This window comes from Piliocolobus tephrosceles, chromosome 5, assembly GCF_002776525.5.
Source record: "Piliocolobus tephrosceles isolate RC106 chromosome 5, ASM277652v3, whole genome shotgun sequence".
Classification (NCBI taxonomy): domain Eukaryota; kingdom Metazoa; phylum Chordata; class Mammalia; order Primates; family Cercopithecidae; genus Piliocolobus; species Piliocolobus tephrosceles.
Window position 1 is genome coordinate 156,366,819 of NC_045438.1, and position 26,471 is coordinate 156,393,289.

Here is a 26,471-nt window from a genome sequence, read left to right on the forward strand (position 1 = left end):
TGTTCCACACAACCTCAGCAGCCCTGGGTGCTATTTCTTTAAAAAAACAGCAAATGCATTGGTAAATAAAAACTATCTCCACATTGTTTCCATTTTCTTTTAATTACAGAGAATGATGTTTCCATATAATACTTTAGCATTTGTAATTCCCCTTGTCCATTTACCTATTGTACCTTTTCTTACGTATTAGAAAAGGTTACCTTTTTCACACCAGTTCTGAAACAAGCATTTTACATTTTTCTATCCGTCATGCTTTTTGTTTCTGAGCTGTAATTCTCTAAGCCCTAGAATGTAATCTCAATGTTTTTCTTTATTTCCTACTTTCTATATATTGATTTTCTACATATCTACTCAAAAATGTATGTTGATTTGTGGAATGACTTTCAGTAGTTTCCCTCCAAATATCCACTCAGTTAATCCCAACATCATATTTAAAAGATCCTTCCCTATTTATGTGTCTGCTTATGTGGGTATACGAATAATTCTATATGGTTAAATGTTAAAAAATAAGATTCACTTTAGAAGTGGATTTTAGAAACAACAAATTTTGCTGATATACACACACAGGTTCTGAGAGCAAGGCATACGTGAAAGCAAAATGTACTATGTGTAATTTTTCACTGAAATTAGATTTTTCTAGAAAGACTCACCTATCAATGGGCCCTGACACTCCACTACTCTGAACTATTCTTATTTCATTAAAAAAGAAGAAAAAGCATGATTGCAGTGTTTTCCTAAAACAGTATGCATCTAAATTTGAAAAAGATAATGCATCATTTAAATGGCACCTGGTCTTTACCTCCAATAAGTCCTCTCTGCAGAATTCTGTCAGACAAATCAGGACACATTTAGAAAGACTAATCTGTGACTCCTGAGCAGATACACTCCAAGTTTATTTTCAGGCAACTGAGGAATACACTGAACAGCTTTCTCTGTCACAGATTAAACTCATAGATCAATTTTAGCCAAGACCATGTGCATATACCCACCATATATAGATTCTGGTACATGTACATACACACTTTCCGGAACCAGAAATAATAACATCCACGTCCATGAGGTGTCAGCAGCTCTTCATACATCTGGTACCAAGGGCTTGATTTACACAAAGGGTATTTTTCCCAATTCTAACATGCTGCCAGCCCCAAGCTTACCCGCATTATTTTTCCAACTATATTTCCATTGAGATCCTACACTTCCAGGCTGTTTCAGTGGCATGTCGGATCAGGATGCCACACACAGCCTGGTCCAACGCCCAGGTCAAGAAACCACACTATTTGACCAGGTTACTCTTCTTACCCAAGTCTCTGACCCCAAACTCCTTTTTCCTCTCTTTCAAGTACCCACAATGAGAGGAAATCAGAAATATACGCATAGGTTGTATGAAACTGCTGACTTAGAGAATTAGTTCAATGTGGGCATAGAAAGTAAAGAGAATCCTTGGGGTTGAGGGGTTAGCTTTCACATGCAATCAGAAAACACTGTGTCCCTTCCCAGTCTCTCCTGACAGTTTTCATTGTTCCACGGCCCTTATCACTTTGCACTTGTGATAGTTTTGGGCTTGTCTTATCTCTCCTATTGAACTGCAGCGTCCAGGGTCGCTGAGGCTACAATGTATGCCAGAGTCACTCTAGCATCCTCCACGGCACTTAGCAGGCACAGTGCCTTGCAGGGCTATTATCAAACATTTGCTAAGTGTACAAGAAAAATTATCCAATCTGCAAAGAATAAAAGGTCTAAACTTTTACTTTATTTAACAAAACTCACAGATTCTGTTGCCAAATATATGATTTTTAAAGCCTGAGAAATAGTAATCATTTTTATAAATCTGTTATAGACCAGCCTCAAGAGAGACATTTACATTAGTGCTTAACAGAAGTACAAGATTCAGACCAAAATGCATACATACATAACTTCTCGCTTGACTCTTGCAAAAAATGCAGGTGCTAAAAGACCACTTAATGTTTATAAAATCCATTATTTAACTACAGCACTTCGGCTCTATCATGTATGTTACTGGCATGGGTGGGTTATTAAGTCAGATCGCATTCCAGACAGCACACCGCTGCAGTTCAGGGTGAGGAGACTGCCTATACAATGTCTGCTTAATCCCATCCAATCTTTAACCAGAGACTTCCTGATTTCAACTTACAACAAATGAGCCCTGAATCCTGATTTCCTGTATGTCTAAATTCTGCAATGCCTATGTTGCGAAATTTAAACCTATCCAACTACTTTAAGAATTACTCTTGATAAACACACTATCCACAACAAATGTACTCTTCAGGAGACAATTAAGTTTCCAAGGAACAGGAAGTGTCTAGAGATGTGGCTTTTAAAACCTTAATATTTTTTAAAAAAATTACTCTAGAATAAGGTACTCTTGTCAGTTAAGTAAAATAGTAAGATAAATTATACAATTCTCAGTTCTAAAAATCCTATGAAAAAATGGTATTATGAAGAGGGTTTGGACATACTGGAGTCCAGTTGTGTCCACCCCAAAACGAAAGGTGACATTAAAACCTGATGTAACCAAAGTTACCACTTCTTCCATATTAACTTAAATGTCACAGAAGAGAACCACTGAGGTTAAGCAGAGTGGGCTGTGGTCCAGCAAGGTCCAAAAACGTTTCTCAGTAAATTATTTGATAATCTCTCTTAGAGACCTTGCTTTGCCCCTTGTAATCATGGCCTGAGAATGTCTACATAACAATGCTACTGTCTCTCATTGTACAGATGTTCCATAGGATAATCTTTTACACACACACACACACGCTCCTCTACCTATAATGGGGTCACGAACTGATAAACCCATCATAAATTAAAAATATCATAAGTCAAATGCATTTAATACACCATAACCTACCAAACATTATAACAACCTACCTTAAACGTGCTTAGCACATTTATATTAGCCTACAGTTGTGCAAAATCACCCAATACAAAGGCTCTTTTACAATAAAGTGTTAGATATCTCACTTATTGAATACTGTAGTACTGAAAGTGAAAAACAGAATGGTTGTATGGGTCGAAAAATCATAAGACAAACTATTGGTTAAGTCAGGGACTATCTATATATGAGTTCATTCACTGTACAATGACAGTGAAGTTTCATCATCACTTGTAAGCACATGAAATTTATAATTTAGAAAGGAAATCACTATGTAATGTTGGGAACTTTTGGGTATCTGGAAAGAGCATTCAACCAAAATGTACCCTGAAAGAAATACATTGTATGTTTCAGTTACTATATAAAGTAGCAAAATCATTCTACAAAAAGAGGAGAAAACGTTAAGAAGCAAAGCTAGGTAAACCAAGGAGAAGATAAATCTGGTGAAGAAAAAGTTACCAAAAACACACCCACAACCACAAACTTTTTGGGTGGGTAAACAAATATTTGCTGAATAGCTACTAAATACCAGTTTTACGTATATTTAATTTTCAAAATAACCCATAAGGTAGCAATATTATATCCAATTTAGCGTGAGAAAACAGGTTCAGAGAGATTAAAGAACATTCTGTCAATCACAGACCTAATAAGTGGTAGAACCAGGATTCAATCCCAATTCCACGACTCAAAATTCCAAACTCTTTGCTTTTTTCCCCACTACACCACACTTTCAGTAATAGAAGTTTAAATATAAAAGTTATCATGGCCGGGAGCAGTGGCTCACACCTGTAATCCCAGCACTTTGGGAGGCTAAGGCGGGCGGATCACAAGGTCAGGAGATTAAGACCATCCTGGCTAACACGGTGAAACCCCATCTCTACTTAAAAACATACAAAAAAATTAGCCAGGCATGGTGACGGGTGCCTGTAGTCCCAGCTACTAGGGAGGCTGAGGCAGGAGAATGGTGTGAACCCAGGAGGCGGAGCTTGCAGTGACCCGAAATCACATCACTACACTCCAGCCTGGGTGACAGAGCAAGACTCCGTCTCAAAAAAAAAAAAGTTATCAGTGAACGGACATTTACATCAGTAGTATGGATTTTAAAGATCCAGAATGCCGGCAACAGTATTTTAAAAACACAATCATCACACTACTTGCATCTTTTAAACAGCATCTAGATTTTCTGCCAGCTTGATGGGTCTCTACACACAGTCTTAAGTAAGAGGCCTATTAAAACACACTGTGCAACTTGATGCTATGAGGGCCCAGGACACTGCCTGCTGCAGGAGGACAGCATGGTCCACATTCATGGTCCACAGGACGACAGAATGGTACACATTCATAGGAAATGCAGCAAGGACAAAGTGAGGAGTGACAAATCCTCTCCACAAAACACAACCATAAAGCCACACAAGACTGTCAAGAACAACCACTCTCAGGGCTCTGGAAATCACCCAAAGCCATATATACGTGGAGGGGCATTTCTTCGTGGAAAGTGCTGAACTTCAGGTAAGACCAGCACAGTGGCATTTTTTGCCCGGGGCTGTTCCTGTCTCCCTATCCCAGCTCTGTCAGTGCCAGGGTTCAACCAAGAGGGGTAAGCTGTGAAAAGCTGCAACTTCACAGCTTCTGCCAGGCCGGGTTCACCAGATTTGGAGCACAGTCAGTTAAAGTGGCAATCCCAATAGCAAGAGAACTCAGAGAATCAATGGCTCTGTCCGCCCAAGGCTGAGGTCCTGTTCAGGGCAAGCAAGAGACTAGGAGACTAGTCAGGGACTTACCAGGGAGTTCTGGTAGGTGAGCCACCTACAGTGTGCTGGGTAAACTCTCCACACGTATCCCAGGTGAACCAGAGACTCTGCACATGTGTCACCGACACTAGGGCAGTCTCCTAATTACCTGCACACCCCTGGGACACAAAGCCTGGGCATACACACACAAAGAAGACATAAGGGGGTCCAGTTGAAAGTTAAAGCCAGGACAGATGTGAGAACTGCCTGTGTGTATGCTCCCCAGCCCACACACAGATCCACAGGCAAAGAGTCAAGGCTCAGACTGACTCACAATTAAGCTCTGATCTATCTTTGGCTTGAAAACAAAACTACACAGGGCAACCCCCTAGGAAACTAGGATTTAAAGTAAAACATAAGAAAACAAACAAACAAAAAAAAGCCAACCTGGGCAGAGCCATCAACAGCCACACAACATGAGAGAAATAGCCTTCACATATTTAGTCCAGAAAAGTTACTAAACAAAAAAACAGTAATAACTCACAAGGGAGCAAGGATCAGAATCCAGAGTTGCTACAGTCTATTATCTTAAATGTAAAACATTCAACAAAAAATTGGAGACATGAAGAGAAATAAGAAAGTGTGACCCATACTCAGGGGAAAAATTGAGTCAATAGAAAGTATCTCTAATATCCCCAAATGCTGGGTTTCATAGGTTGAGATTTCATAGTAGCTATTATATGTTCAAAGAACTGAAGGGAACTATATTTAAATAATTCAAGTATGATTATAACAACAAACAGAATCTCAATAAAGTGAGAGAAATTATTTTAAAAAGAGACAGAGAAGCAAATAGAAATTCTAGAGTTGAAAAGTGTAATAAGTGAAATGAAAAATTTACTAGAGGAACTCAACAGCAAATCTGAACCGATACAAGAAAGAATCCATGTATTTGAAGATAGTTCAATGAAAAGTATCCAATCTGAGGAATAGAGAGAAAAAAATTAAAGAAATATTAACAGACCCTCAGAGACCTGTGAAACATCAAACATAAAAATAAATGTGTGACTAGAGAAAAGAAAGGTACAGAAAAAGATATATGACGAAATAATGGCCAAAAATTCCCCAAATTTGATGAAAACAAAAATAGTAATCTAGACATCCAAGAAGTTCAATAAAACTCCAAATAAGATAAGCACAAAGAAATCCACAACTAAGCACATCATATTCTAATTGGAGAAAGATGAGAAAAAAAATGGAAAGAACCATGAAAGAAACAATTCATCTTGCAAAGAAAACAAACACAACATAATTAACAGCTGACTTATCAGAAGTAACAGAGGCCAGAGGACAGTGGCTGTTCAGAAAGAAAAACAACAAAACCTTATCAACCAAGAATTCTATATCCAGAAAAGTATGCTTCAAAACTGAAGGAAAAATAAAGACATTCCATGAATATTTAAAAAGCAGCATTGCTGCTAGAGGACCTGACTTTCAAGAAATGCTATATGAAATCTTTCAGGTTGAATAAAAGTGGTACAAGATGATAACCTCAATCCACAGGAAGAAGTGGACAATGCTAGAAACAATACATATGGAGGTATATGTAAAACATATTAGTATTTTTCTCATTTCTTCTCAAGTTATTTTTTAAAAAGATTGTGTAAAGGAGTGATTTAACACTGTATAACCAGCTTTATAATACAAAAAATCAAGCATATATTACAATAGAAAAGGAGACACCGGAGAAAAGTTTCTATATTTTACCAGTTTTCAATTAGTATTATTCTCAAGTAGGCAGTGATACATTAAGACGCATATTATAATCTCTAGGGCAACCACTAAGAAAATTAATCAAAAGTATAATGAAAGAGAAATCAAAATCATACACTAAAAAATTTAACACAAAAGAAGGCAATTGAGGAAGTACAGAGGAACAAAACTATCAAGCAAACAGAAAAGGCAAAACCACAGATATAAATGCAACAATAATAATAATAAATTACATCGATGTGATGGAATAAACACCCACCCAAAAGGCAGATTGTCGGACTGGATGAAAAAGCAATTGCAGCAACATGCTGTCCACAAAAGACATACCTGCAACAGTGGCAGAGGTTCAAAGAAACAAAAAGTCCAACATGAAAGAACAGGAAAACACATGCCATGCAAACAAAAACCCTAGTGTCTATAGTAATATCAAGTAAAATAGATGTTAATGGCCAGCTTGACCTGAGACTTATAGAACACTCTATGTAACTGCAGATGTGTACAGGATTGTTTACAGCAACAGTATTCACACAAGCCAAACACTGAAAACAATACAAATGTCCATCAACGCGTGAATGAATCAATACAATCACTGCATTCGTATAAGAGAATATTATGTAGCAATAAAAGCTAAGGAAGATCCTGATATATGCTACAACACAGATGAATCTCAAACACACTATAGTCAATGAAAAAACGCTACAAGTAAAAACTATATACTGTATGATTCTACTCATTAAGTGTCCAGAAAAGGCAAATGTGAAGAGCCAGAATACAGACCAGCAATTGCCTGTGGCTGACAGCGGGAGCAAGGATTGGTTGCAAATAAGCTCAAGGAAATTTTGGGGGTGACAGATGTGTTCTAAAACTGGACTGTGGTAAAGGTTTCCCAACTCTATAAATTTACTAAACACATTGAATTGTACACTTAAAATGGGTGAATTTTATTGCATGTACATTATATCCTAATAAAGCTGTAAAACAAATACACTATAAAGTAGTATGACTAAGGCAGTAAACTGGAGACTGAAAAAGATAATCTTTCCATGAAAGAGCACATCCATCAAATGCAACTTACTGCAAACCCTAGCTCTTCCAAGAAGATATTAACATGAATGTTGAATATATAACTCATCACACATATGGCACTACTTCCACCAAAACATGGTAGATTAACCTAAACTGTCAACATACAGAAGGATAAATAAAGCATTTAACCCCTTGGCTATGCAGTCATATGTCTCCTTATATATGTTAACTGAGTATTTCCTTATATGCTCACTCATCAAATGCTTGTACAGCTGTCTAGACTTTCATGTGAAGCCATTATGGCCTTTATGTCTTCAACTATAAATTTCCTGGAAGACAGGGACAGAGGTGGTGAATTCCACAACACGTCCAACACCTCAGAGCCGGGCCACAGAAGTCCAGACAGGCTTATAAGTGACAGCCACCAAAGTGGCCCTCTGATTCTACCATACTTCATGACCACTATGGGCTCTTCCTGTTGCTGAGAAAGGAAACATGTTAACAGTTACTGATTTCTCATACTACTTTGAGCCACGTGCTAACACCAGCATGGACCAAAATAAAGAGGTTAATGATCCAATTCATCTGTGGAGAATTAACATTGCTTTCCAAAGTATTCCCCAAATAACTCAACAGTTATGATGAGCTCAACTGAGCCTATCCTTAAATTTAAACTTAAGCAAAATAAATTAAAACAAAACCATAACACAAAAATATAATTTACCTACTCTCATCCCAGTACCCCAAAACCACCAGAAACAAAGAATTATTAGGATATTACAGAAAGTGTTGTAGGGACTACTGAGAATTCAAACGTACTGGATGTTTAAACATGTTTCCCACAACCTAAGTACAAATTATAATGCTTAATGTGCTAGTGGCAATTATCAATCACTCAGATGACCTGGTCCCATTCTCAAGACCAGGCATTCCACTCACAGGGGAAGGCCTTCCTTGTAGGGCTCATTTGTCAGAAGGCGCTCCTCTCTAAGACAGTTCTATTTTGCTGAAGAACAGTCCTTCCCAAGACGTTTGATGTACGGCATTGGAAATGGATTGCCTGCAGTAGTTTTCTACCAAGTTGAGTTAAATACAAAGGTAACTAGATGGAGACAGCACAATTTAAAAAAGTAGAATACTCTACCTGACTGAACAGTTGGCTCCCTAACAATCTAACCCTTTTGGGTTGAGACCCATGACCTTGGTATCAGAAAATCAAGAACCAAATATTTCTGGCAAGACTAACTCGACCTCTAAGGCTTTCCCTTCATTTTTAAAACCACAAGTAAATGGACTTCCTCCCAAACAAATGTGAACTCCCTTATGCTTGGCAGGCAGCGGACCCTCACGTACTAACTAAAGCAGTACACCTAGGTTCCCCTATAGTAATTCATTCCTACAGCAATCCTCTACAGAAAGATAAAGCATTCTCGTTTATTCCCAACCAGAAAAGGGTTTATAAATAAATGTGTTAACTCTCCTCTATTTCCCAGACAGGATTCAGCAAACTTTTCTGCAAAGCATTAAATAGTAAATATTTTAGGCTTCGTGACCACAAGCAGCCACTCAACTCTGCCACTGTTGCATGAAAGCAGCCATGGTCAGTATGTAAATAAATGGACATGGCTATGTTTCAATAAAACTTTATTTACAAAAACAGGTGGAAGATTGGATTTAGTCAGGATTTACTGACCCCTAGAATAACAGCCATTTACAACTAAAAAGTAAATTGTAGACCAACATCACCCCTACCAACCCCTGCCCACCTTGTTCTCTAAGAAGAAACTAAAGATATTTGCTCAAAGCCATATTATTCTTTTGCTGGTTTATTCATATACACAATGATCTTCTGAAATAGGAAAAAACATTCTTTTAACCTGTTACCTGGTTTCCTGGTTGTCAACAAATCATACTGCCCTTGGGTGAAGGTCGTTTTTTAACGTTAACATAAAAGATGCTGCCGAGCCACTGAACGCTCTTCTTTAAATACTTATGACCTTATGACCCACCCGGCAGTATAAAAGACCTTGACCTGGTAATTTTATAAATACCATAAACAGAAACCAAACACGTTAAATTTAGTAAGTTTCCTTTCCTCTTTGCTTCCTTAGAGTTTCAGGTTCACTGGGAAATCCACTCTATCTAAGCAAACTAAACCAACAATCACTTCTGCATAATTTTTTCCCCGTTCACTCTTCTACCAAAGTCTAAAAACAACTTATTTTCTCTGCCAATACAGTCTTCCTGTCTTTAAAAACCCATTTCAAAACTCCTCCTCATTCAGGTTTTAGTTGAGAAGAAAGTTGACTCCTCCGCGAGGTATTTCCTCATTGCTTTACTCCACTTCAATTATTTTTTGCTCCACTTTCCCTTGGGGAATTCCATACTGCATATACTAACCTGAAATTACATTTGTTCCTTTATGTTGCTCTTAGATCTTTTATTTTCCTGTGTTTGGAGACGCAATGTATTAAAAACTCTTAAGAGAACAGGTACAAGATTTTTTGTTTAGGCATAGCCTCCTAGCATTTTCACTGCTCCCAGAAGACAAATAGAATTCTCTAACTCTGATCCTTTAAAAATGTTTTTTTTTTTTTTTTTTTTTTTTTTTTTTTTTTTCTTTTTTGAGATTGGGTTTCACTCTTCTTGCCCAGGCTAGAGTGCAATGGTGTGGTCTCAGCCCACTGGAACCTCTGCCTCCCAGGCTCAAGCGATTCTCCTGCCTTAGCCTCCCAAGTAGCTGGGATTAGAGGCACCTGCCACCAAACCCAGCTAATTTTTTTATTTTTAGTAGGGACAGGGTTTCGCCATGTTGGCCAGGCTGGTCTTGAACTCCTGACCTCAGGTGATCCACCTGCTTTGGCCTCTCAAAGTGCTGGGATTACAGGCGTCAGCCACCGAGCTTGACCAAAAGTGGTTATTTGCCCTTTACCTGCAGTGTGGAAGAAGAGTGCCCATACATCTAAAATAGCATGCTTTCTCTATATCCTACTGTACCTACCACATGAAGACAAATTACAGAATGTTATCTTCTATATTTTGCTTAGAATTTTAATGTTTTCACGTTAGTTTCCCCAGAAATATTTTCTAAGCCTTCATGTCCGAAACTTCAACTGTTAGGCGGAGATTCCCACACTGCCATTCTCCATTTTAAGTAAAATGTTTTAAGTAAAACATTTCTACTTCCAACCATATAACTAAGCAAATCATGTAAGCAAACGTCTTGGATGAGACAACTATTCTTTCTCTCTTGAAGAGCCTGGAAATTCCCTAAACTGTATGCGATACCAAATCTAACTTGGAGTAATATATACATATACAACTTGAAATAGATTCTGAACAAGTAAAGGCTTAAGAAAAAAAAAAAAAAAAAAACCTTCGAATTCTGACCTCCTGAATAACCTCAGCTCTGTGTGCTGTGCTTAGCAAGTTAACTGGGATGGAGAGCATTTCCAAACTCTTACTAATCAGGAAAGAACTTTCTACTATCAACATCAGCAAGTATAAGCATGATGGTTAGGAGCAAAAGCACTGCAGACTCCTAGCTCTGTGACACTGGGCAAACAGCGATCTTTCTGTGCCTCATTCCCACATCTATAAAATGGGAATCATAAAAGTACCTGTCTCAGGTAGCTGTAGGAATCAAATGAGAAAACATGAAAAGCCCACTGAACACAGCCTAGCAGAGACCTGTGGAAAGTTTTGCTCTTTTTATCATCATAAGACCTATATAAAACCACCTCCTTCTTGCCGCTGGACCTTCCCATCTGCACAATGAGGAGGCTGAACTACATGACCTGCAAGGTCCATCCTTCCTGCTGAAAAACGTGAGTCTCTCAGAGAGGCGCACAAGAACCCAGCAACCTAAGGGAGCGCCTTGGTTCACTCCTGGCATGGCTTAACCAACCACCTTCCAAGTCCCGGTGTATCAGCTCAGTTTATTTTTTTCTTTATCTTTAAACTATCAAATACCATCCTAATTGTATATTTAACCTATTTCCATCTGGATACTATAACTATTAAGCACTTGTATGCTCACCCTATCTTTTTCTTCACCGGCAAATCTGAAAGAGTTTGAAGAGAACAATATGTAAGCACACTTCAAAGTACAAAATAATAAGTATGTTTGGTTAAATTCATACTCTAGTCACACAGGCACACAGAAATTCTGTGAACAGAAACACATAAGGACCATAAAAATCAAGCTTTGTATTAAACAGATGTAACTCTTTATTTATTTATTTTTTTTTTTTGAGACGGAGTCTCACTCTGTCGCCCAGGTTAGAGTAAAGTGGCGCATGGTCTCTGCCCCCTGCAAGCTCTGCCTCCCAGGTTCATGCCATTCTCCTGCCTCAGCCTCCTGAGTAGCTGGGACTACAGGCGCCCGCCACCTCGCCCGGCTAATTTTTTGTATTTTTTTTAGTAGAGATGGGTTTTCACTGTGTTAGCCAGGATGGTCTCGATCTCCTGACCTCGTGATCCACTTGCCTTGGCCTCCCAAAATGCTGGGATTACAGGCATGAGCCACCGCACCCGGCCAAGCAGGGTGTAACTCTTAAATGGTATGGTTCCATTTCCTGCTTAGGGACTGCTATCCAATTACGTAGTAGTCAACCATTTTGTTATCACTTTCTATTTTATCAATACTTTTGCATCACAGTACAGCCTTAGAATATTTTCTAGAACAAAATTCATCATAGAAAATTTCTAAAAACCTTCTGACAATTTCTCATTAAAATTGTAAAAAAAAAAAAAACAAAACAAAATCAAAATCAGTGCAACTCTGTACCAAATGTAAGCCTACAGCCTCATGATCAAAAAGAGCTTCTTTCTCAAAGAATGACTTGAGCACTGAGAAGAAAGGTCTCTATTTGTTTATAAGTTTTTGTGCTATCGTGAACAATAGTTAACAGTATAACAGCATCACCTGTCATGAGCATAGTATTAATATGCAGAAGAGTACTGTGAAAATGTTTTTAAAGAGTTAAATATGCAAATAAAAAAGTAAAGCCCTTAATTTATTCATAAAATATTGTTCTGCATAATACAAGAATCAACTTTAGCCCAGACTTGCTCAAATTATCACCATTTTAAATGTGAAGCTTAAGAATGTTTTTCTATGATAGGAGATTTTACACAACTTATGTATTTTTCTATTCTATCGTAAGATAAGATCGTACCTCATCCGAACATATTTTGTACAAAGATGTTCTAAAATAAAATCATTACTCTGGTTAATCACATTATTACATTCTGTATTTGCTTTTAAAAAGAAACAAGCATTTGGCTAATGTTAATAAGCATTCAGAAAGCATCAAATAAGCTCTCCACATGAGCTGAAAAATAATTATCTGCAAAAAAAAAAAAAAGGAGGCTTGCTATGTTAACTCCATTTTCACATTTTTATCCTGCTCAAACTAAATAACGTCAGCTATTTACACGATAGCGCCTAATAACTTTTTCACCCATATTAACAAAAACCATGTTTTAAATTATTACTTACTTCCTTTCTAGCTACAGTATAGAGAATTTCTTTTGTTTTTGTTTTTGAAATAAGCCATGGAGTTGTTTCCACTACAAGATTTTTGATTTCTCAAATCTTAAGGCTGTCAGCATGGAACTGCTGACCTAACATTCAAATGTGAAGGACAACGTTGGAACAGCTGGAATTCCATCTGAAAATCATCAAAATTAAACCTACTCCACTTATAAGCTCAACAAGATAATCCCTACATAACAAGTAAACATAAGATTTTATTCATGGTAGTAGACTTTGTAAAACAACCACTGGAGTAGGCCCACAACTGATAGCAAATGAAAACATTCATCTTAATCAGATTAATTCTGAAACCCCGGCTGGGCTTCTCTTGTGTCACACAGAAGCGGAGTAGGGGACAGAGAGATGGCTGCCATCTCGGAACCTAAGGAGAGCACTTCACTTCAATCCCGCGTGATCTGTGATACCGACATTTTTTAAAAGAGTTCAATAGTAAAATAGAAGCCTTCAGAACCTGTTTCTTGAGAACTAAATGAAGACAAATATTCTGTTTAACCTCATCTAACACTGTCAAAAAACGAGGCAAGGCTTGAATGAGTTTAAGTGGAAAAATGGAGGGAGCAGCACATTGGGAAAGAATATTCCCAAATTATTTTCTGCGCTGACCTCTCTCCCCAGATCCCAACCTTTGAGTAGTCAGAACAAGAATGGGACATGTCAGTAATCAACACTGAGGACATGAACAGCCTAAAATGCATTTACAGATTTTATGTAGATATTCCTGTTTCCTGTGTTTATAAAGCATATGTAACCCAGGAGTCTGACATAAACCAGTTTTTTATAGAAAGTAGTAGCTCTCTGGATTGAGTGTGTACCCTGTGTCAGGCACTGTGGCAAATGCTTACATTTGCCGTATCATCTCATCTTCACACATTATCTCCATTTTACACACAAGGAAACCAACCACATAGCAAGTCAGTGACTGCATGAGGCCAAACTCTTTACCTTTATAGTAATTAAATGTACCAAAGGGATAAACTATAAAAATCTTGTATATGAAGTAAAATTTCATATAAAAGGAACGTTAACAATAACCACCTGGTTTATCTGTTCAGGCAATTAAAATTATCATAAGTTTTTAATCAGAAGCTACCAAATATTGGAAGAAGCATTTCCTACTCGAGGTTCAAAAATGTAAACAAATTCCCTGAGTATAAATCATCTCAACCTTCTAGTTTGCTAAAAAGTCAATACAACCAGGCCAGGCAAAGTGGCTCATGCCTATAAGCCTAGCACTTTGGGAGGCCAAGGCGGGTGGATCACTTGAGGTCAGGAGTTCAAGACCAGCCTGGCCAACACGGGGAAACCCTGTCTCTACTAAATATACAAAATTAGCCGGGCATGTTGGCACATGCCTGTAATCACAGCTACTCGGGATGCTGAGGCAGGAGAACTGCTTGAACCCTGGAGGCGGAGGCTGCAGTGAGGCAAGATAGTGCCTTGCACTCCAGCCTGGACAATAAGAGCGAAACTCCGTCTCAAAAACAAAAAGTTAACACGACCAAATATTCTTCTGTTGCACACAGATGACCAAAATTGTCTCTTCTGACATATTATAATCCTGCTAAGATAAGAGACCTGGAGAAGAATGATTATGATGTAACATCGTAAGTAGAAGAAGGCACATGTGGACCCAAGCAAAGGAGACCCAAGGCACGTCTGTGGAGGGGAGGAGGGTATCTGACAAGAGAACAGAAAATAAGGAAAAACAACTCATAAGAAGAGGTGAAATCTTTAGCAGGGACAGCTCCCATACGGAGTAAGAAAACAGCAGAAATGGAAAAGGAGAAGAGGTACCTTCCAGAAAGACGACCAAGCACAGAAATACTGGATTTGCACACTGAGCTCCTGAAATGGCAAATGACTATGCACAAGATGCCATGGAGAACACGAAGGCCAACTGTGGAAAGCGACCCCATGTGTCAATCAAGGCCATGATCTGATCACATTCCTCAGTGCTACTTCTCACATTTTAAGCAATCTGGGCCGGTGTGGTGGCTCACTCCTGTAATCCCAGTACTTTGAGGCGGGCGGATCACCTGAGGTTAGAAGTTTTGAGATCAGCCTGGCCAACATGGCGAAACTCTGTCTCTGCTAAAAACACAAAAAAACTAGCCGGGCAAGGTGGCGGGCGCCTGCAGTCCCAGCTGCTCGGGAGGCTGAGGCAGGAGAATGGCGTGAACCCGGGAGGTGGAGCTTGCAGTGAGCCGAGATCGCACCACTGCACTCCAGCCTGGGTGATAGAGTGAGACTCCGTCTCAAAAAAAAAAAAAATTCTGGTTCTCAGACCAGAAAAGAGTTCTCATGTTTTGCAGGGTGTTCAGAGCCAAATGAACTCAACCAATAAAAATGAAAAACAGCTACACCAATTTTCAAAACATGTTTTGCAAAAGGTTAATACTTAGTATTTTCCACACTGACTTCCAATCTTAAAGGAAATGAAGCTTTGAAACCCTAGGCTCAAATGCAACTAAAATAAGTAACGCCTCTTTTCCTTTTTATCAAAGCTTTGAAACACATTCACAATAATGGGTGGCAAAACACGAACAGAGCCCTTTATCACGATAGAAGTGGCATGGAACCCTCTGCAAGCCACCAACTCCTCCATTCCATGTTACCCAAGGTCCAAGCGAAGACTTGAGAAGGTGGTGGAGATAACGCCTCCGCAGAGCAGCGATGAGTAAGGAATGATGGCTGGGCGACACAGCGCTGCCCCGCTGTCAACTCACCAAGACCATGCGGAGGAGCCACCTCGTGCAGTCCAGTGACCCTTCTCCACCGAACCTAGGACAACATGCTAAGCCTTTCTTCTGAACACCAAGTGCTTCTCTCATGCTCTTTCAAAATTCTTCAACCTCACAAAGGATAGGTCGGTGTAAAAACTGCACAGGCAGTTGGGAAACAGGCATGGAGAACTGATTCTATCTGGTTTAACATTGTGCCAAGGGTGAAGAGACTGAATTCAACAAAACCACAGTCCTACACAGTATACAGATCACCCATCAAGTCAGACACTGTCTCATTTATGTCCCCAATTTGTTTCCTGCCCTTAACCTAACAATTCTTCTTACACTTTTTCTACTAAAGAACCTCTAGGAGCAAAAAAGTATACACTCTATCTCCTTATGAAAGCAGTCTGGGCAGGCCTAATTTTCAAATCCATGCAAACTTTCTATACTCTTCCATGATAGATCCTGGTATTGCACATTTTGACGCTTGTCTAATACTTTAATATGTGTATACGTGTGCACACATAGACTAGTATATGTATTTTTCCCCCAAGTAAAATTCACATTCCTGAAAGATACATGTTACCCTGTGGCTTTGCACATCCGTAGGGATGTATCTGTCCCAGCAGGAGAATCAAGAATAAATCAAAGAAAGATTACATTCTAAGAGGTGAAACTGCCATGGAAGCATAAGAAAAATATAATTTGAGAAAGTACAAGGTATCTGTCTTTTAATACTGACTTAATTACCAAGCACAAGACAAGTATTTCAAACTATTCCCCCCAGGAAGCCGAAAAAGAGGCGATGGGTTTCCTGAAAACTCCTGAGCTAACAGCAGACACAATAGGACAAGCTGGGCTGTGACTGCTCTTCTGGTCTCCCAATTTCCTCTCCCCGCATTTCTTATCTCATCGCATTAGAGATGTCTTCTAGTAAAGCAAAGCAGTGGATCACAGGTAGGGCACAACAAAGCTGATTTTTCAAACTGTCACAATGAGATATTAAAGACATGCTCAAAAATTAATCTCAGTAGCTGACAGTTACCTGCTTACTCTAACCCCCACATCACTCCCAGCGTCCTCACAGACATTGTGAGAAGGAAAGCAGAAGTTTCTATGTGTCACCGCTTAGCACTATCCTCTCTGTCCCTTTGCTTACTCAGGGTTTCCCAGGGGCACCTAGAGTTTCACTCCCATTCCCCACTGCTGATTGAGCTACACTGGCTCAGAAGCTGCCTCTTCCCTGAAGTCGTCCCTTTCCCCATCAGAAGTCCCACTGAAGTGGCTTTACTATGCTCACTAGTTCTAATCTATTTCGATCTTTAGTGGCTGAGAGTTCTTAACTACCTTAGTCAAGCAACTTTCTAGACTCTCACAGACAAGTTAGACAAATTTATTTCAAGTTCTCTTTGAAAACTCTAAAAATATCTTAATTTCAGGAAAGAAGCAAGTTTTCTTATGAAAACTTTTAACTCTACATATGAAATGTAGGCTCAAATCTGAAGGCCTTTCCTGATCTGATTCCTCCTGATTCTCCCACTCCAGTCTCCTGCCTCTCTGTTGCCCTCTTGTCTCTCCTGAATAGAACTTCTCATGCTGTAGAAATGGAGAACAATTTAAAGTTGCTCAGAGTCCCCAAGTTACTTCACAAGCTCCTACCCCAGGATGAAATGCACTCACTTTGCCTCGTCAGCTTCGCAGATAATTTCCCAGCCTTAAGAACCAAATTCAGGTGTTAACTTTCCTTCCCTAAATCATCATTCTGCTTGACTCCAAACTGCGCCCCCTACAATGGAGACAAAATAATGACTCCCTGCCTCTGCGGAATCTTCATAGTGCTCATTTCTCACCACAGGACATAGTTATATGTTTCCCTATCACCTCTCCATACTCCTTTTGGGATCTGTGTTTTATCATCATTTTATTCCGATCACAGGAACATGAAGTACATGAAGGTGGTAACAAACATGTGCTGAGTTGAACATTTATTTGATACAGAAAGGAAAAGAGCCTATGGCCTGCAAATCTGTGTTTCTCAGGATAGTCATTTTATCTAGAATGTTATAAATATATATTTTAAATATGAAAAATGTTTAATATTTATGACCTAATAAATAACACCTTCAGATCAATCATGTACTCCTTCCTTCAACAAATATTTGGGCTGCCATTAGCTGCCAGAAACTGTGCTGGACTAGGGCTGCTGCTTGCCTATACGCTGCACTTGTGCAAACTAGAATAGGGTGCCCTCCCTGGACAGATAAAGCAGGGCCCATGTTTCCAAATGCCTACCTCAGCTGGCACCCTTGGGTCTGGAGGCTTTTCCTACAGTAATAAATGAGAGTGAGTCTCTAGGGAGTTTAGATTCTAGGGAGGGAGACAGGCAAACACACATTCAATTTTCAACGTTTTCTATATGACTGTAAAAAATCTGATTTCCATAGACTACACTTAATGTTCTCATGTAAATCTCCACCTCATTGAACACTGGTTACTATAATCATCAATTTGAACTTGGGCTGAGGCATCCGCCTGAGGCAACAGAGATTTCTAGACAGGAAACAAGCACTATTTCCAGATTCACAGAGGCCATAAAATTGACTACATTTTCAAAGATCACCTTATGGTAACTAGTCAAATTGATTTTACCAGGAAACATTTCAAATTAATCTATTTGATTTTTAAGTCACTTTTCCCCCTACATACGCTTCAGAATTTTTTTTTTCTGTAATGGTAAATATTTCATAAAATACCATACTCAGTTTGGAATTATTTGCTTTAATAGTTCTTTTTTTAACACTACTACATTCTTATCTCCTGAATTTTAATATAAAAGATAATTGCTATTCACCATTGATAAAACACATGAGAACAATACAAATCTTTTTAAACAATAAGCAAGAATACACTTACTTTTCTATTATTAAAAGTATTTGCGGTTGGTGGAAAACACACTTCTCTCTCTATGTGAAATGTGTTATCATATACACATTTCTGACCCACTACTTCTTTGTGGAAAATAACTTAATTTGCCTCTGGCTTCTGCAAGTAACGGTCTGAGTGAATGCCTACAATTCTCTTCACTTCTGATCTTGTTAATCTAACTGATGGAGCAGTACAAAAATAAACCTCAAAAGAACTATGGAGGAGGAATGGAAAAAAAACACAAAATTCATAATGATCCAGTTGGAAAAGAATATTTAACCATTAATTTCAGATTCCTTGACCCAAATATGGTTCCTACTAACAAACAGCAACTTTCAGCTTTTAATACCCCATCTAATGGTCTGGAAGGAAGGCACTGTAATTTCATCAAATTCAATTAATTCATTCAACAGATATTTATTACGTATCTCCTGAGAGACAGGAATTGTGCAGGACTTCATGTGGAATTGTTCACGTGGAAATGAACAAGAGAAACAGAGCTCGCCACCAGGCAGGGTTAACATCTAACAAACTGCCATTCCCGTCACCAAAGAGATACTTTACTAAAAGATTTGCGGCAAGCCTTACTTCTACTTAATGCAAAGCCTTACCTCTTAGATTTCTGGGATGAATCTGTTTAGTTCGAGGCATCTTCTTTGAATCAGGGGCTTCTTTTTCTTCTTAAAAACTCTAGATAAAGCAAGTCACCAAAAGGCAGCTCCATAAACTCAACATACATCAATTAATCCATGTGCTAAAAAAAGAAAAAAAAAAAAAAAAAAAAAAAAGAAGAAGCACATTTTACTACCTCAGAAGAGAAAGATACTTTAAAAGTTATTGCCTAGCAGGGCACTAACCTAAACTCAAGAAAAAGTAACCAAGCTGGCCACCACTGCAAAAGATTACTCACTAACTTTTAATTAAACAGAGGTCATTTTGTCAATATCTGGGACTTCTCATTAAGAAAACAGAAAAAAATCACCGTATCTTTATCCCACAAGAGTAAAAAAACTCACTTTGTGTTTTAAAACGACAATACCAGGAACAAGTAAAGTATCACATCAGGCTACAAAAGGATTATGTTATGCATATATAGTAAATCTGCCCATTCATAGGGGCAGGGACAATGTCTTGTTCATCTTGTTTTAGTTAACTCAGTAAATACAAGGGGTTGCTACTGTGGCTGCTCCAGTTATTCAAGACCTCTAGGTTCATGGTAGGACCACACTTTCTGCCTCACTGTGTTTCCCAGGAACGTGTGCGGAGTTGTAGCTAACGACCTGTGAGTGGATGAGACTCCACTTCCAGGCTAGAGCATTTAGTTATTATCACAGCATGATCCTCCAGAGTTCTTCTCTTGCTGCCATGGGATCAGGACTGCTCCAGACAGCAAATCTGACACCACCACAAAGTCGAGCTCTGGCTAACCCATGTGATTGCACAGCATATGCCAGAAACACTTTCTTGTTTGCTTAAGTGAGGTTTGAGAGTTATTTGTTACTGCAGCATAACCTAGCCTGTCCTGACTTACACATTTTAAAACAGTGATCTGAAATACAATAGGCCAAGACAAGAATGACCCAAAACAGGATCACCTATCTCCCCAAATCAGCCACCTCACATTCTTCCACAAGATTCTCAAGGATCTTAAAGCTGAAATTTTAACTTACTGCAAGAAAACTGGTAAGCAAAGCCTACTGTCACTGTTAAACATGAAACAATGTTTAGTCATTAAGCAAAGACACAAGAATAGAACAGTAGGGCTTAAAGCTTTTGTTATATGTGGTACTGTACAAGTGAACACTTATGAGCACCTACTATGTGCCTATGTACTTTCTACACATTCCCTAATTTAATCTGTTAACTAGGAACGTAGCTATCATTTACTCATTTTACAGATTAAAAAAAAAAAAAAAACAGGAGGATAAGTAACTTGTCCAAGATCAGCAACTAAAGAATGTGGTACTACATGACTCAGTTATATCCAGTGCTTATTTTGTGGAGCTGATAACATCTACTTTCAGGATTTCTTTCAAGAGGCACAGCAAGTCATGACTACTTATCTTGGTGTCAAACCAGAGTGGGTTCAAAGCCAGGCTTTACCCCTTACTGTGTGGCCTTGTTCAGGTTACTTAACCCCTCTGAAGATCAGATTTCCAAACTGTAAAACTAGGAAATATTATCCACCTCAGAAGGTTGTTATAAGGACTAAACTAAACATTGTAGACGCTTTGCCTGTCACACAAAAACGCTGAACTATTAATTCTCCCTAAGAAAACCTGTATGGGAAGAAATGTGTCTAACATCCCAGTATAAGGTTTTAGAAATTTATGGTTTCATTATAGCAAAGAAATAGAAGGTAAAGAAGGTTACAATTAACTTCAGTATTATATCCCTGATCTGGCTGTATGTCAGCTCAGCACAAAATTATTTGCAGTTTTTAACTACACAGGAAAATAAGACAAAAAATGATGGTCTATTTCATCTAGCATTGTGCTAAGTGATCTATAAAAGATACGGTTTCTCAACTCCTTGCACCAAAGAAACATCCACTATCTAATTCAGGAAGGTTCTGATTCAATAAAGAATTGATACACATCCGTACCAAATAAATTGTATGAATGCTTAATACGTTCCTTATTAAACTTAAAGCTTTTAAATGGTAACGATATTTGGAAGTTTTTAAAGCGTGAACTCTGACTGTATAATCCAATCATGTGATCCCATGGGATCCGGAGCATAAATGTAAAATATGCACATTCCCTGTCCGTAAAGGCTTTCTGCTACCCCGTTCACCGCCTACCCACTGTCCCTAGCTGTCCATCCCCTGTTTAAATCCTTGTGGGGGTAAGTGGATATTTCTAAAGGCAGCAGCATTGTAGCGACTAGGGCGAGTGATAAACCGTTCCTTTAAGGGAAAGAAATAAATTCTACATGGAGCAAAAACATGACACGATCAAAAAGCGTAAAGACAGTTGCAAGGAGAAAAAAACATGAATGAATGTGGAGGGCGGAGCCTGGGAAAACCCCTCTGCAACGCTGCACTGAACAAAGCGCTTCGCATGCCAGGAGGAGGGGGGAATGTAAGTGCCAGCTCAGGAAGGAGCCTGGAGTGGATGCAGAGAGCTGAGGAGGAGGAGGACGAGATGAGGCGAGCGCGGCAGCCCTGAGACTCCTCCTCGCCGCCAGCGCCGCCGCCGCCCCCTCCCCTCTCCAGCCAGCAACTCCTTCCCGAGCCCGACCCCAAGGCGAGCCCGAGCCGACCCGCGCCCCAACCCACCGCCCTCTTCCCAACTGCTGCAGGCGCGCACTCCCAACCCGGAAAGAAACTACCCAGGTGGCCGAGAGTAAACAGGCACTTAGAGCAAAGAACGAAAGGGAAAGAAAGCCACAAAGCCGGGAGGTTGGGATGCCGAGGCCTGGTCTCCCTCACCCCCCACCCTCTTGCAAAATGCGTCTGCGGCTGGAAGGCGACTGGGGAGGCTGGGTCCCTCTGTACCTGCTCGGCTCGCGCGGGGCGAGGGCGCCCAGAAGTGCCAAGTGTCTCCCGCACGCAGCCATCCCCTCTGCAAGGTCGGCGGTTGCACACACACGCACACACACACACACACGCGCGCCCGCACGCCCCCCGCCCGCCGAGGGGATGTGCTCCTGCCCCCCTTCCCGCTCCGCCCCGCCGCCCTCCCCAGCTGCAGCGCCCCCGCCGCGGAGCCCGCGCCGAACCTGCTGCCAGGACGCCCGGCGGAGCCGCTGCCGCTGCAGCCGGCCCTGGAGCTGCGCTGCTGATGGCGGCGGCCGCGGCTCGGGATCTCCGCGACCCCCGCGCGGCGGCGGCGGCGGCGGCGGCGCCTGGGATCCCTCCTTCACTTGACAACCCCAAACACAAACATAACCTCCTCCGGCTGCCGCCGCTCCCGGGTCCACCGCTCCGTCCGTCACCCCGCCGCCGCCCAGCAGCCGCCACGCTGAAGGCCGGCGACTGGCGCTCACACCACCCAGCGCTGAAATATTAAACAGGGGAGCGGGCCGGGGGGCGGGGGGGGGAGCGCGGGGCGCGCGGGCGGGGGCCGCAGCCGCCGGGCGGAGGAGGCGGCGAGGCTCGCCGGCGCCCCAAGCCACGGCATGATCGCGGCCGCCAGGGAGCCCGGCAGCCGGGCTGGGGGGCGCGCGCCACGGCAGGGCGGGCGGGCAGACCCTGGGGCCGGGGGGGCCGGGGGCGGGGGGGACGGGCGCGGGCTTTACCTCTCCCCCGGGGCAGAGTAGGGCACGTTTAGCGTCTTTGGGGCCGGCGGGAGGAACACGGGCCGCGCGGCGTGGGGGAGACAGGGCGAAGGTCGGAGGCTTTCCCGCGGGTGGGCGGGGCGGCAGGGGATCCCCGGGGGCGGGAGGAGGGGAGGCCGCGGGCGGCGACGCGCGGGCGGGGGAGGGGGCGTCCCCGTGGTGGCTGGGGTTGAGGCCGGGGCGAGGGGCGGGGGGACGCCCAGGCGCCGGGGCCCAGCTGGGCCGGCGCGGCCGCCAGCTCTGCCTGGAGGTAGGGGCAGGATGGGCGCCCGGCCCGGCACGAACCCGGAGCCAGTGCCCCGGGTCTCCCCGGCGGGGCGGGCCCCAGACCGCGCCGGCCCCGCCACCCACCCGCCGCTTCGCCCCTCCCCGCCCCGCCCGGCCGAGCCGCCGCAGGGACGGGAAGGGGGAGCGGGAGGAGGTGGCGGCGCGGCCCGGGGGGGAGGGGCGGGGTTAGGGACGCGGGGGGCGGGAGCCAGGGGTCGCGACGCCTGGGGAGCCAGCACCCGGCGGGGGCGGAGGGGCGGACCCGGCCAGTCACGCGGTCCCGGGAAGGCCTGGCCGGGTCGCTCAGTTGGGGGCGGTTGGTCCGGGAAGAGGGGCGGGGCGGGCGGGGCGGTAGTTTCTCTTTACCGTCTCTTTACTTTCTACAGCAGGATGTGGGCCGGCCGCTGACGTCATGGGGTCTCCCGGCCCCGCCCCTCGCCCGGGCCGAATGGGGGAGGGGGAGGCTCAGGGGCGGGGGGGGGACCCCAAGGGGGTTTCCTCAGCAACGCGTAGAAGGAAGGGGAAAGTCATTGTGAAACTTGAAACTCATTAACTTTGAAAAACAACTTTTAAAAAAACGGAGGGGGGCGGGGTGTTGGTTTGGAGAGTGGAAGGGGACATATTATTAACCCTGAACTGAAACCACTTTTTGGTGGCGGATGTTCTATTAAAAGAGCGAGGAAAGCCAAGGTTATTCCAGAGGCCGCTTCAAAGCCCCGCTGGTGCTTCCCAGTGCCGAAGCTGCGAGCGCAATTAACCCCTGCCTGACAGCCTGACAGCTTATAGGGCCGACCCGGGAGGGGACTTCGGGGACAGAAAAGGGGGTGCGGGGCTGGTCGTCGGACAAGGGCTCCAGGGACGCAGGGGAGAGCGTGAAAGGGGAAGAAGGGAGTAATTAGCATGAACCAGGGTGTGACCCCGGCTGCTAGAAAGCAGTAGAGGAAGCAAGGAGTGGAAATCCATGGCAAAGCAGTGAAGAGGGGCTGAACAGGGGTAACGAAGAAGGTTTTCAGGGTTGGACCTAAAGAACGTTCCCAGTTTGGGACACAAATTCAACATGTCCACCTCAAGAAGCAGGCAAAAGTGGCTGGTTTAACGGGCCACCTCAAACTTGAGAGGAATAAGGTGAAACAAAACTGATGCAAAAAAAAAAAAAAAAATCCCTGATGAAACTAAACTGTTTTCCCCTTTTAAGGAATAAAAATGCTAAACGACCATACACCCACTAAGACAGCTGGCCATCTGTGCAAACTTGAATTATTTTGTTCCCGTGGGCTTCCATAACGACGTCTAGGTTTTTCCTGCTAGAGTTGACCCCTAAAATTCCCCTGAGGAAATCGTACCTCTGGCTCATTTGAGCTAAGAAAAGCTCAAACCACCAGAATGGGAATGATTAAAAATGGAATACTCAGTAATGGCGAGTGTGTGGCCAAAAATAATATCATGTAAAGGGAGAAATATGCCTACTACAAAGTAAATTTGGTTACAAAAGCAAAGATCATCGAACTGTGTACATGTACAATTATGTCTAGCATACTAATGCTAACCCTACAATGAAATAATGCAATTTTTATTTTTCACTGTGATATAACCATCTCTCTTTTGTGAAGTGAAACGATATCCAATAGGTTGCAATCACCAAAAAAGTATATAATGTAACTTCCCAACTGGGTTATTTGAATCAAAAAATAAACATGCGTTTAACTTGAACGTATAGCTATTAATCTGTCAGGAGTAAGGTAATTTGATAATGAGTGGAGTTTGTATCACTTCGGAAGTGAAAAATGCTAACTGGATGAATAACGTTTAACCCAAGAATTGTTGAGCACAACATACTGTCAACACAATGTTTATGTAGGATTCAGCATTACTACGAACTTTCCAACAAAACATACACGCAATTTTGAATTATAATAGGTAAATTTTGACATTTCAACTATTTCCTTGAGCAGCAAACAGATATTAAACTTTTATTTGAAATATATACAATACAGAATAGTTTCCTAGTAAGTTTTTGAATTTTCTAAATGCAGTTATTTTCCTAATTCTGCCTTCACTTCTTCCTAGATATCAGGATGCAGGGAAATCTGGCTATACTATAAAGTAGCTTCTTTAGGCTTAATTGTTTTGTGGCAAATCCAATATATTTTCTCAAAATGTATCAAATAAACAGAGCGTGGGAAAAAAATGAAGCAGAGGGTGAATGTAGAGGATGAATGTGAATGGTAAACTGCAGTTTCAACTGTCAAAAATCCTGGGACAATGCGGGAGCGAGTGACCATTCTCTGCCCCCAAAAAAGAGGGGGCTCCAAGGGAACCATTTCTCTATGCCTCCATCCCCACCGGCCGCGTGAATGCTTCTGGAGCCCCCCTTGGGGAAAGTGGGGTTCGAGGGAGGACAGTGTCACTGAAAAGCTCAACACACGTTTTTCTTGGTGAACAGTTTGGAGAGGTCACAAAGTCCACCCCGGCCCCGCGTCCACTGGGCCCGCGCCACCCTGCCCGCCCCCGCCGCTGCGTCCCCGGCTCCGGTTCCCACGCGGCCGCCCGGCCCGGCCCGGCTCAGGCTCCCCCCTGGCGCGGCCCCGCGGCCCCGGCCCTCCGCCCAGCGCCCGGCCCGGCAGCGCCGCCGCCACCGCCACCGCCACGCGGAGATCCCGGAGGTTCCTCCCCGCCGGCCGCCGGGTCACGCCGCCCGTCCCTCCCCTCGGCCCTCCGCCCTCCGCCCTCCGCGCGTGCTGGGCTTTCCCGTCCACCGGCCGAATCCCCTCCTCCTCTGGACGACCCGGCGACAAAACCTTCCCCGCACGCCCTGCCAACTCTGCCCCACGCCCAGGCTCTTCCCAAGCCAGGCGTCAGACAAAAGAACCGAGAGAAAAACTTACCCGAACTGCAACGCAAAAGTCTGATCCAAAGCTTCCTGGGTTTAACTTTTAATTTTAAAAACAACAAAAGCAGAAACCAAAAGCCTCCTAGGTTGGAAGTGGGCGTGAGAGGAAATGCTAGAGGGAGGCGCTTCATTCCCCGGGCTGCCTGTGCCCCCCTTTCTGGCCCCTGCCCGGGGCTTTGATGTTATCTAGTGCACCGCCTCCATCGGTTTCTACCTTGGGCTCTGCGCCGCTGAGAAGATAGGCAGATCTTCCGCACTTCATATGCAGGTTCTGAGAGAGGCAAGCAGGTAGTCGCGGCAAAGGACCCACACTCCTTAGCCCCGCAATGAAAGAGGAACATTTGCACAGGCTTTCCGTTGCTACCTGGACTGAAATGAACAATACCCCTCTAGTGATCCTGGA

General features: G+C 42.6%; 1 protein-coding gene across 3 annotated transcripts in view; it reads right to left on the reverse strand.

Moving 5' to 3' along the window:
* The window catches only part of HIVEP1 (HIVEP zinc finger 1), a 155,932-nt gene extending 129,768 nt beyond the window's left edge, over positions 1–26,164 (reverse strand). The window contains exons 1-2 of one of the 3 annotated variants that reach the window (XM_023185348.3): positions 26,064–26,164; positions 19,242–19,384 (exon numbers count right to left, since the gene is read on the reverse strand). In XM_023185348.3, coding sequence (XP_023041116.2) covers positions 19,242–19,281 — 40 coding nt within the window. In that variant the 5' untranslated portion in view covers positions 19,282–19,384; positions 26,064–26,164. Of the gene's footprint in view, positions 1–19,241; positions 19,385–22,353; positions 22,751–22,872; positions 23,094–26,063 lie in introns of those variants that run through there. The other 2 variants (XM_023185350.3, XM_023185349.3) reach the window with 2 other exon arrangements.
* Positions 26,165–26,471: the final 307 nt, after the last annotated feature.